Genomic DNA, 12,553 nt, shown 5'->3' with positions numbered 1-12,553 from the left:
ATGTTACAGAGTAGGAACAACGGGGATAAGACGAGGAGATACAGCAGAAAGCTGCAAAATGGCTGCTTGAGGGCAGGGCCAGCGCTTCCATTTAGGCGACCGCACGAGGATTTGGGAGGGTGTCAGACTGCTCCGGTGGACCTGCCGCAGGCGGAGCCGCGGGACCAGCGGACCGTCCGCAGGAATGCCTGCGGGAGGTCCACAGGAGCCGCGGGACCGGCGACCTGGCCCTGCGCCTAGGGCGCCAAAAACCCTGGCGCCGCTCCTGCTTGAGGGGAGCAGTCCAGGGGCAGCAGCTCCTCAAAAGCAATCCGGGGAAAAGATCCCAGAAAAGTGCACCCCCGCTCTGGGGCGATTTGGTGAGATCCTGGCATTCACAGAAAGATCGATGTTGCAGTGTCACAGCCTAAGGACCTGCCCCAAAGCCCAGGGTAGGCAAAGGAAAGACTCCCACAGACACGTGGGACTAAAGGCCAGAATAAATGGCCACATTGGGGCACTGCCATTCATTGCAAAATTAAAGAGTTGGGGAAAAAATAGGCAGTTTGAAGTGTAATTTAAACGATATTTATGGTGTGACAGCACGTTTGTTTCTGGACAGCAGGGAAAGATCCCAGGTGGTCATTCTTTGGCAGGGCTTTTGCTGTCTGTGGGGATAATTATCCCCTGAATGTGCCTGGGACACCAGCCTCTGCCCCCCTCCCCCTCTTGAGCATCTGTGTGTCTCCTGGTGTCACAAGGGGCTGGCTCCTGCCTTTGTAAGATACGTGTCACCATGGGAAGGCGAGGGGCAGATCATGATGAAATCTGCAGCACACATCTTCTGACCAAACCCAGAGGTTTTTCCCCCTGAGCCTGTTTCAGGAAAAGGAATTTGAAAAAAGTGCTGCAGAAGCTCCCAGCCCTGCTATTGGCTCTGCCAGATACACCTCTGCATTCCTATTGGCTGAGCAAAGAATAGCCAGGGTGGAGGGGCACAAAATTCAGGGGGGCTGCAGCCCCCCTCTGCCCTACCTAAGTGGTGCCCCTGCTCTGTTTTAGCCATGCTGAGATAGGGATGACAGCTAGACATCCAGGAGGAGATATCAGAGACAGGCCCCACTCAGATTCCTCGCTCTAAAGCACCTTGGGTGGGTATCAAATACATTTGTTTTCTTGAAAATGGCTTCTTGTTGTATGTGGATTTTTTCAACAGAGGAACAAATGTACAGAGCTACTAATACATAGTATTTTGTGCACTGGCACCCTCTAGTGTCCTGTCAGCAGCAAAACCATACAGCAGCTCGCCAAACCCACTGGCGCTCTCTGCTGAGTGGGTCGAACATAGTCCACCTTGTCCAGGGTCCCTTTCCTGCCTATGAAATGCATTTTATGGCCCACTGTAGCCAGTTTGTGATCCCAGGTTTATGATGAGCCTGATCCAGAGAGGTGCTGAGTGCCCACAGGCCCGTCAACGTCGGTGAGACATTCCTTTCGGGGTCAGGATTGGTAAGGACCTTGTGGTTTATAGTTATCACCTTTGTCCTGCTAAGGTGTGCTGAGACTATTCAAAACACCATCTTCCCTTAGCACCACAGGCTTCAGCTGTGACCCCAAAGTGATGCTTCGAAACACATGGAGACAAATCCAGCCTTGTAAGCAGCTGGAACTCCAGGGAATTCAGTGCAGTTGTATCCACTGTAACATCAGGGCTGGTTCCAGTGGCTGAGCAAACTGGAAAATAGGTGTTTCCAGCTTAGAGGAGTTTGGAATAGCAGGGGTGCCACAACTCAGCACCGAGGTTCACTGAGAGTGGGGGAACTGGGCGCAGCACTGGGAGAGCAGAAATAAGACAGGGCACTGTGGGTCAGCAATGATGTGCCCCAGCAGAGGGCTGGGCTGGGGTCAATCCCAGGAGTGGAATATCAAGGCCTGGTGCACTTCAGGACTGAGGTATATTGGCCAAACTCATGGGGGCGGAGGGGACTCATTTGTAATTCCTATGTCACTGCAGTGACCCTGCTCGCCAATCTCCAAACATACGTTTCTGAGTTTGAGCCAGTTCCCAGTCACCTCACCCCTGAATGCAGTCCCAGGGACTGCGAGCGGCTCGGCAGTGGGAGAAAGGGAGAGAATGGGATGGACTCCTGCCCCGGCACTCGAGGTCTGGAACAAAGCTCCCACTGGCTTGAATGAATGCAGGCCCAGGCCCCAGCTGAGAAGGAAACATAACTTATTTTTGGTTGAAATCAGCAATGGCTGACCGAGTAACATTCCTGTTAGTTACTCATTGCCTCAGCTAGTCCCATAAAACAGTGAGCAGTGCAGGAAGAATCCTTAGTTTCTGACCGATGTTCTGTGTACTCAGAAATTCAGCGGCGAAGGAACAAGGCCTTGAACCCAGTTTATCTGACTCACTTGACACTGAACTACAATAAAAACATTACAGTTCAGCCCTTATAAATGAGACAAGGAAAGTGCTGTGCATTTCTGAATAGGAGAAGCCCTTCACAGACTCTTCCCAAGGTAAGCAGCAGGGTTAGCTATCCCAAGAGAAAGGCCCTCTGCCACAGCAGTAACTTCCCATTGCTAGGAAAAAAATAATTTCTGAGGAAGGGGCGAACGATTTAAAGGGCCAGTCACTTTGATTTTAACATGGCGTACAACCAACAAGAAACTAAGACAACATCTTCCTCAGGGCCCCACCTGCCCATCAGCTGTGAAGGGCCTTTCTGGGAGAGTTTTACTCGGAATGTGTGATAGCGATGTATTATTATCCCATGCTGGCAGTATTCATAGAACCATGACTCTCTATCCAACAGATCCTACCTGAATAGATCAGAGATGGCCCAGAAAATCTGCCTACCTGCCCCTTACGGAGTACCTGTCCTTGCAGTTTTACTTTTGCCGTGTCTAGTCACAGGTAAGCAGCAAAGAAAAGCTGCAGCATATTTGTCTGAGCTTCTTAATATCTCCCGATGCTCTGCTTGACACCTGTCACTGGGTGTGTCCAAGGCGATATGCTACAGCTCGATCCCTACATTTCGTATATTGCAGTAATCGTTCCTACACATAGAAAGAAATGATCTGCTCAATAGGGCATCATGAGCAACCAGAGAGAATGAAGAGGCTTCACCATTTTAAAAAGTGTCAGTCACACTGAATGAGACTGGCGAACTCCAAGGGTACAAAAATCAGAGGACTATGTTATTTGAACAATACGTGAAAAACGGAAGTCTGAATGCTTTAGCTACCTAGGAATACCAAGCAAGAGAAGAATGGTTTCAGGTTATTTTTGTGCCCCGAGAGTGCAATTGCCTTTGCATTTTCAACTGACTTTTTCAGTTAATTAAGACATAATGGGGACTAGAGTCTTGAGCTTTGGAGATAAATGACAACTTATTTCCCATAGCGATTATTTTTCCCAGTGAAATCTTAGAATCTGACTCTGCAGTCCTTGAACAGCAAAACTCTACTGAAGCCAATGCAGACGTAGCTGGTGATCTAACTACCCAGTTATACTCACAAATGCAACTTGAGACAATCAAAAAAATTAGCACATAAAAACATTAGTATGCAAAATTGAGTACATAAAAGTGTGGCTGTGAAAAGTGAGCACACACAGTCTTTCAGGGAGGGTGCAATATTTGTTTTTACTGTGTCTTTTTGCTGGAGAGGCTAATCCATTACTGCTGTCTATGGTGGTGGCTGGTGGTTTTTTTCTTCCCAGCCCAGATTGCTGCACCCAGGCAGTCAGCTGCAGTGTCAGGGCTCTGTGTTTGCTTGTGCTTTTAGAATGCTTACACCTTAGGATAGGCACTTTTTTCCTGTTTTTGTAAATCTAAATAAATAAAAGAAAAGTTGTGCCTGCCCCATTGTGGCTGCGGTTTTAGAAGCTGCTTTAGAAAATGTAGTTATTAGATTTAAATCTGACAACTCCATTCTTACCCTGTTCTCTGGGGCCTGGGCATTGTAAGAGCGGCCTGGTAATTATTAATATTGTCCTGGCCTGTGCAAAAGGTACAGATTGTGAAACCCACCATGTCCATTTCCCTTCCCAGGGGTGGAGCTGGCTATAAACAATAGTTCTGATAACCAAATACTATCCACAAAGCCTGGCCGTGAAGAGTCCCTGTGGTGCACTGTACATAACAACAGCAGGGCGGAGGAATTACGCTGGTACCGAGGAGACAGGACTGTGAACTTGAAAGATGGAAATAAAATGAATACCACTAACCTCTGCATACTTCCAGTCTCTAAGACCGACAACGGCGTCAGCTTTACCTGCAAGCTGGTGCGGAACGAGTCCATTCAGATCTCGGTGACTCTGGATGTCCAGTGTGAGTTAATGGGGGGGCTGATTATGCAAAATAGCTGTGGCAGTGTGAGATCAGTGGGTTTAACACACTGTGGGCTGCTCACTAGTTGAAGTCCAGGCCCAACTGTTCTATTTTCTTGTGCCTTGTCTTCCCTTGGAAAAAGTGTTCACTGATGTTAGGTGTTCGCTAATGTGTTCAAAATACACCTTTTTCCAGTGTCAACAAAACCCTCAAGCCAGATCCAACTTTAATTTAAAGCAATGTGGGGTCTTTCAGTTTTCTTTGATGGGAGCTGGATGAGGCCCTTGATTAAGAAGTAAATTTACTAGATATTGTTGCCTCCTCCACCTAGACTCCCACTTGAAAAGAGAGAGAAACAAAAGAATCAGAGCACAAAAAAGGCCCATCTCCTCTGGTATCCTCTCTGCTGCAGAAGCCACTGTGGGATGCTAGAGGAATATATCAAATCCTCCTAATGCACCTAGGTTCCAGACACTGGCCCGTGAGTAGCCTATGCCTGAACCAGGAGGAATGAGTGCCTGTCACTATGTCTTCCCTAAAAAAAGAAAAGGGTTGTGTTTCCAGTGGGATAACTGATGTGTTAGCCATCCCACTGTCAAACCCTGGGAGTCACATGGCACTTTAGCTAGGTGAGCTCAGCCATGGGTGGGAGATGTAGGATTGATGGCACCTAGGTACATCATGGCAAAAACCACCTGCCCCTTGACTCCACTAGGATTTTGCAGCATGATGGTTAATTTGCATTAGTTATTATGCTGTAAAAACCAAGCTTTTATTCGTGAAAGAGCTGAAAGGTGATGCCTGAAGCTTTGATGACATAAAGGTGACCAACTTTGCCTCCAGATGGACGATGCCATGTGATCAATCTCGCCCCTCTCCTAGGTGGTGTCTGTTCTCCCTCCTGCTCTGTCCAGCCCCACTTCCCCTGCTCTGAATGTATCAAGTTCCAGCAGTGCTAAGCAGTGCATGGGACAGCTATTAAATAAGCTAAATTCTGATCTTACAATGCATCCAGTTTAGATTTCTGACTGTAATATTTGATCTTACGACAGAATTAAATTTAACACCAGTACAGCTCGTAGGAAAGACTGCTAAAAGCTGTAGCAGCAGAACTGTTTTATTTCGGTGTTTTGAAAAGCAATCAGGACTCCCTTTTAAAATTATGTCTGGAAATTACTGTTCCTAATGATGACTGCCCAGTTTGTTCAAGTAGTGTTGTGAAGGGTTACATCATAATTGTTATTTGTGCATGCATCAGAAAGGTTTAAAGGGAATTCCTTTTCCCTTCAATAGTGAGTAGGTGTTTGTGGTTCTGGTAACTTTGTCATTAAACTAACTGGTTGTTGTGAACAGTTCCCCCTCTCCTAACTGGGGAAGACCCTCCTCCAGTAGAAGAAAAGAATGATGTGAAGCTGACCTGCCATGTGAATTCCAACCCTCAAGCTGAAATGGTTTGGTATAAAGACAACAGCCCCCTGACCCTGAAGAGAGGTCGCTATCAGATACACCACACCAGTGAGGTCTTCCAGCTGACTATCAAGAAAGTAGACAAATCTGACAATGGAACATACACTTGCGAGGCTAAATCTGTTCTCGGAGAGATGAGAAAGGAGTTCCACCTGACAGTTGAAGGTAACACCAATGAGTGCTCAGCTAAGTGCATAGCAACAAGAGCTTGCCTTATGCACCCGACTGGTTAATAATTATAAGGCTACAGGAGCATTAAATGCTTTTCCTGTTCCACTGGTTATTTAAAAGTATTTGGAGAGTGTAAGCTGAAGGGGCTGCATCTCCCCAGCTGATCTCCTGAAGCCAGATGTGTGCATTAGCACTTTCAAAGCATTCCAGTCTCTTCTTTACATTCATGCACTTTGGCCAACTTGAATCCCAGCAATTAGTTGCCCTGAGCAAAATGTTATATTTTATACAGGCCCCAGTACAGCAGTTCAGTCCATACTGGCAAATCCGTGGGCCAGTGAGGAGCCCCGTTTAAGTTGGCGAGGCTCTGTACAGTCACAGGAGTGTGATCCATTTGCAGCATCAGGGCACTAGATTATAAGCACTTTGGGGAAGGCACTGTCTCTTCTCTCATGTTTGCACAGTGCCTGGCACAATTAGCCCAATCCGATGATGAGTGAACTCTGGCACGACTGTAATGCAAACAATATATAATAACTTGTTCTTTTCCCTTGATGGAATTCAATAGAAATTGGAGCAGGAGTGGTTGTAAACAAGACATTTTATTTGAAGTAAGTAGGGCAATGACACGTGTATGTTTTGAATAGCAGGTTGGGGCCAGGGCTAGGTTGAGCAACAGCTAGAAATAGTCTGACACGAAGCTCACATGCTGATTGGCCAAAAAACTGGATGAAGTATAATAATTATAATTTGTGCATAGATATCATGATGCAATCGAGGATCTCAGGCGGCTTGATAAATGTTAATTAAGCCACACAGCTCACCTTTGAAGGGGGATCTTCTTATTCCCATTTTACAGATGGGGAAAAATGAGGTAGAATGGGGCGCAGGGTCTTGCCCAAAATCACAGCACAAGCCAGCAGCAAAGACGAAATCAGAATTGAGAACTAAATCCAGGAGTACTAACTCTGGCTTCTGCTCAGACTACTGGCCTCTCCCGAGAAGGCTAGTTGTTTTGTTTTTTAAAGGATGTAAAACACTGTGAAGATCCTCTGCTTAACAGCTGTTGAGATGTTCGTTTCAAAAGCAGGTGGCTATGCCCTGTTTGGAAGGAAATCAGTAACTTTCTCCCATCCCTTCATTGGGTTGTTGACACAAAACTAAGAGGGTACATTTGAATTGTATCAATTTACAGAATACAAAGGTGCCACCAGGGCCAGGTCCAGGGGTTTTGCTGCCCCAAGCAGCCAAAAAAAAGGAAGCCACAATTGCGATCTGCAGCAATTCAGCAGGAGGTCCTTTGCTCCGAGCGGAAGCGAGGGACCCTCCACCAAATTGCCGCTGAATACCTGGACGTGCTGCCCCTCTCCGGACTGGCTGCCCCAAGCACCTGCTTGCTAAGCTGGTGCCTGGAGCCGGCCCTGGGTGCCACAGTAGGGATCTGTTGCATATGTTTTCCTAACAATCTACAACTATCTTAGGGCTGCAGTTTCCCACTCCTCAGTCTAATAAATAAATGGTTTGCTGGCTGCAGGGCTGCCCACAAGTCATTATCTCCTATCTCTAGAACCATCATAAAACCAGCTGTATTGGAGGCATCAGGAAACGCTACTGCACAGCTGCTTATCCTTACTCTGTGTCTGTGGCCTGATGGCCTAGCCCAGGAGTGGCCAACCTGTGGCTCCGGAGCCACATGTGGCTCTTCAGAAGTTAATATGTGGCTCCTTGTCTAGGAACCAACTCTGGGGCTAGGCGCCAACTTTCCAATATGCCAAGGGATGCTCACGACTCAACCCCTGGCTCTGCCACAGGCCCTGCCCCCACTTCACCCCTTCCTGCCCCCTCCCAGAGCCTCCTGCACATCACAAAACAGCTGATTGGGAGGTGTGGGGACAAAGGTGGAGGCACTGATTTGTGGGGCTCCCGGTGGGTGGGAGGTGCTGGGACCCAGGGCGGGGAGCTGATGGGGGGCTGCTGACGTATTATTGAGGCTCTTTGGTAATGTACATTGGTAAATTCTGGCTCCTTCTCAGGCTCAGGTTGGCCGCTCCTGGCCTAGCCGGAGAACCTGCTGGAGTAGCCACCAGTTAGTCAGTACAAATGTCTGTCTGTTGTTGTTTACTTCTTTCTTTGTGAATGTTAGTACCCCATGAATATCCTGTGCGTTACAACAGGATTTGACCTCCGGTTTCAGCACAGTTCAGGTCACCGTGTAGACAGGGACAGGAAGAAATCACTTGCTCTTTTTTGGACGTCTCTAAAATGGCTTGCTTTATAGAAGTGTATCAATCTGTTCAGTATTCAAATGGATGTTTTTTTCCCCTTCCAACAGATAGGAAACCAGTTTTTCCCTTGGAGGCCATTATTGCTGCCATCGTGGTGGTTTTACTCACTGTAATTTTTGGAATTGTGGCTCGAAGAGAAAAAATATTTAAGGTAATAAAAACATCAGTGAATCAGAAAATATCATAATGAGCTCAGCACAGCTACTGTTAAGAAAAAGCTCTGGTTAATCTCAGCCTTATTTTTGGAGTGAGGGGAGGAAAGGCTTAACACAACACGTCTGTTGCGTCTTGGACTTAGAAATTAATCCAGAAATGTTTCATATTCAGTTAATATAATGCGGGTTTGTACACTCAGACACGATTCTCTTTAATGAGGGGGAGTGCATAGGTGTGTGTTGTGAGAGAAGCAGGGGCTGCTCCAGGCACCAGCACACCAAGCGTGTGCCTGGGGTGGCAAGCTGCGGATGGCGGCAGTCAGGCTGCCTTCGGCGGCTTGCCTGCAGCAGGTCTGCCAGTCCCGTGGTTTCGGCGGCAATTCGGCAGCAGATACACCGAAGGTGCGGGACCAGTGAACCTCCCGCAGGCATGTTGCCAAAAGCCGCCTGACTGCCATGCTTGGGGCGGCAAAATACATAGAGAAGATATTGAAATTTGCCATATACAGAAATGACAAACTCTGAATGGTCACCCTACTTCCTGTTTATCGTGGATAGCCTACATGAACTACAGCCTAGGCTTGTGCTTGGTCCTGTTGAAGCCTGCACGCTATGTCAAGGCCAAGCTGGGTTCCTAGATGGGAGACTCTGAAGTAAACAGTCTGTTGGATATTCAGGAGATGGCACTCTTCTCTCAGGCTGGATTTACCCCTTATATGCCCCAGGCACAGCATCTTCAGCGCTCCCCCTGCCTACAGCTGACCTCATGGTTTCGGTACAAAATTAAACTTTTAACTCTTAGTTGCCCCTAGAACACCAGCGCCCCTAGGCACGTGCCTACTGTGCCTAATTGGAAATCCGGCCTTGCCTGTACTGATCTCATGCACCCTGGCTGGGTGGCAGACGTACCGTCTTTCAGATATCAAGTTGGAATCCTTTCCATCCACTCCTGGCATTTTTCACAAAAGTACAGGTTTTGTCCTGTCTGCTTTCCAGTTTGGGCAATCATGGTGCGTCTCCCTACATGACTCAGTTAACATCTCCACAGCACTTTGAAATATGTTGTGCCCTGTACTACAATTGCCCTGCAGTTTTCGGTCCGATACTGTTGTGTAGTGTTGCTGTATACTGTTTTGAGAACTGTTATAACCCAGCCCCCAAGGTGGCTGCATATCAGTGGGAGGTGAAGTGATTCCTGTATATTCCATTTGGGGCCAGATGGGATGAAAGGAACGGTACTAATGTAAATTATGAATATACTTAGTGAAAGTCTTTCATTCAGAAATACAATAATGACAAGATTGTGTTCCTTGTGTTTATTTTTAGTGCTCCAAAAAGACAAAAGAAACACCAAGTGAAACAGCTCTGTAAGTACCTGAGTCAATGATTTGTACACAGGCAGTCTCTCGTAAATGGATTTTATAACGAAAGCCCCTCCTGCTGAGTTCCAGTTTAGGGTGTTTTATTCTCTTAACACGAACAAATGGGAGGCAGTGTTGCCAATACAGAAGAGCATGGGAGGACTTAATGATGCTTTGTGCTGTACATTACCAGATGCTTAAGGGACCCTTTCTTACCCTTTGCCAGTTTCAACCAGTGCACTTAAAGGTGCTGTTAAGAGGAAGGCTACATAGTATAAAAACGGATGGCAGGCAGCATGGTCTAGTGGCTAGAGCAGACACCTGGCTCTGACACTGACTGGCTGAGTGACTGAGAAAGTCACTAATTTTTCATCTGTTTCTGTCTCTGTAATAGAGTATGAAGTGGAAACCATCTTACTTCCTTACCTAACAGCAATGCTGTGTGGCTTGTTCTATTAATGTTTGTATAGTACTTTGAAATCTTGAGATGAAAGGTGTTACAGTAATATAAAACATTATTATTATTATTATTAATGCAGCTAATATTAGTAAACCCTATGGATGTGGGTTAATTAGCTTGTGGTACAGAACATTTCATTAGCTGTTCTGTAACATATGGAGGATGCAATAGGTACCAAAGATCCATATTTTCCTTCTTTAAGCCTAGGCAGACCACACGAAACAAGATGATACTAAGACAAACTAAAAATGACCAATTCTAGATCCAATTTGCTGTCAAAGCAGATGCAAAATAATGCTGCAAAAGTATAATTGTGGCCAGCTGCCTGCACCTCTCCTTTTCCCTTCATAGATTACTTGTTCCAGGGGTATTATAACCCAGTGAGAGGAGCAGCAAGGAGAGTCAAGTACTACTTCCCGCAGATCACACCCCCACTCCAGTTTGTGGCTCTGGCCATGGATGATTATAGAGGGTGAATTCTGGGAGGCTGAAGGGGAAGTGAGCACCAAAGTTGTCCCTTGTAGTTTGCTTCCCTGCTACAATATTTTGGACATGCACTTGGGCAGAGCTCAGGGTGAATTCAGCTCACTTTGCCTTACATCAGGTGGTGATTTACATCTATCCTTTTCATTTTACTCCAGGTGAAGAAATCCTGAGGTTACTGTGTGCACCTAAGAAGCACCATCTGTAGCAGGACATATGCCCTTGTGTTAAGGGATGGGATTAGCCATTATAAATTGCAATAGTTACTCTAGTTCATACAGTTTCTTCTATATTTATTGTTATTTTACACAATGATCCTTTCAAAATGTAAATGGTTCTTTATGTATGTTGATTAAAACCTACTGCTTTGAACACATTCCTTCTGGGGAGAGGATGACTACATTGCTTCCTTTTGGTCTGCCTCCATTTTTATTCCTAAAGGATGTTTGCATGTAATCAGGATCATTCTTTCTTAGGAGTTGTTCCTGTTGATTAGGCCCCAGTGGAAGTCACAATGAGTTGCCATGGAAATGATTATGTCGTCACAACCCGAAGAGCTTGATGTCAAGTGCACAAATACCAGTGGCAGATAATTTCTTACAAAAGGGAAGCTTTGGGGGCTGAACAGCTCAGTAGTTAGGTAATGAGAAAGAAAATCTCTCGTATGCTGGTTTAGCTCCCACTGTGACTAAATGTCGTTCTCTGTCCAATTCCCAGTACATGGTCATCAGCACAATGGGCACTCGTTTTCTCCTTTGCTGCTAGTCCCCTCAGAAAGGCAAAGGCCTGAATCACCCATAGCGACTCACCCCTAGAGGTGGCCCCTTCCAGCCAGTGTTGAGGCACCCAGGTAGTACAGTAGATTAAGACAGCACTGCTGCTGCCTCCACTGTAGCTCCTCATTTGGAACAATGGATTTCAGGGCCTGGGGCAGTCACTCGAATACCTTTCACAAACACTATGTTAAAATAAACAATAGTTTTAGAATAAATTCTCCAGTAGTAAAATTGAGGGGTCATCTCCCCTTTCCCCACTGCCCATGAGCTATACCAGCAGACAATTTTTCACAAGATTCCAGAAAACTTTTAAAGACTCATCACAATTTGACTTGGTACACATACCCCACGTGCTATAAATAAATTCCAGTCTCTGATGGGCAAATATCCTTCTCAGAAAGTGGAAAGATACTGTTTCTCAACAGGAAGGAGTTTCTCAACCATTGTAAAATTGAGTCTGTCCTTGATTGATGGAGTAACACTATTCCTGCCAATTTAACATTAACTAGCTATCAGGGAACATTGTAGCATAATAACTTTAGTACAAACAAATTCTCTTTATTACACACAATAATTTAAATTGCTTTCTATGCAATGAGTAATCCCCTTTACTAAGTCTGACTAGCTATTTTCCACTACAAGATTGAAAAGTGCTGTATAAACTCCATGAGTTCATAATTAGTTTATTTGCATCTGAATTGCAGAGATGCTCAGAGCCTGCAGCTCCCACTGGTCTCAGTGGGGGCTGTAGATGCTCACTATCCCTGAAAATCTGGACCTAATTCCAAAGCCATCAGCTAGAAAGTGAAGTCTTGTGATTCTGTTCAGTGAATGAGAGTAGGGTTCTGGGCCCAGTGAAAGGGTTCCATCCTTCCTAGGCACCACTGGGATATGCTCTGTGAGGCCTTACTGTGCTCCACTATGCAGGGGAATTTTCGGGGTGAGACCAGACCAACGGATCTGTGAAAAAACAGAGTGAGGGTCTATTCTCCCCTTGGCATACAAGTGCAGCAGCCACAGGGCCTACCTTGGTACTGAGGCTGTAGTTTTGGTTGTGCAGGTGCTCTGTTGTCACC

The 12,553-nt window shown here is 46.1% G+C and overlaps 1 protein-coding gene across 1 annotated transcript; it reads left to right on the top strand.

Annotated features, from left to right (window-relative positions):
• Positions 1-2,689: 2,689 nt before the first annotated feature.
• On the top strand, positions 2,690-11,077 carry TMIGD1 (transmembrane and immunoglobulin domain containing 1). The gene is given in 7 exon segments (XM_030536926.1): positions 2,690-2,779; positions 2,781-2,902; positions 4,041-4,319; positions 5,673-5,951; positions 8,290-8,393; positions 9,724-9,764; positions 10,860-11,077. Coding segments are annotated over 7 exon segments (864 nt in total). The 5' UTR covers positions 2,690-2,744; the 3' UTR covers positions 10,864-11,077.
• Positions 11,078-12,553: the final 1,476 nt, after the last annotated feature.

Source organism: Gopherus evgoodei, chromosome 17 (assembly GCF_007399415.2).
Source record: "Gopherus evgoodei ecotype Sinaloan lineage chromosome 17, rGopEvg1_v1.p, whole genome shotgun sequence".
NCBI classification, from domain to species: domain Eukaryota; kingdom Metazoa; phylum Chordata; order Testudines; family Testudinidae; genus Gopherus; species Gopherus evgoodei.
The sequence above is the reverse complement of the archived record's forward strand: the minus strand, read 5'-3'. Positions and strand labels throughout refer to the sequence as shown.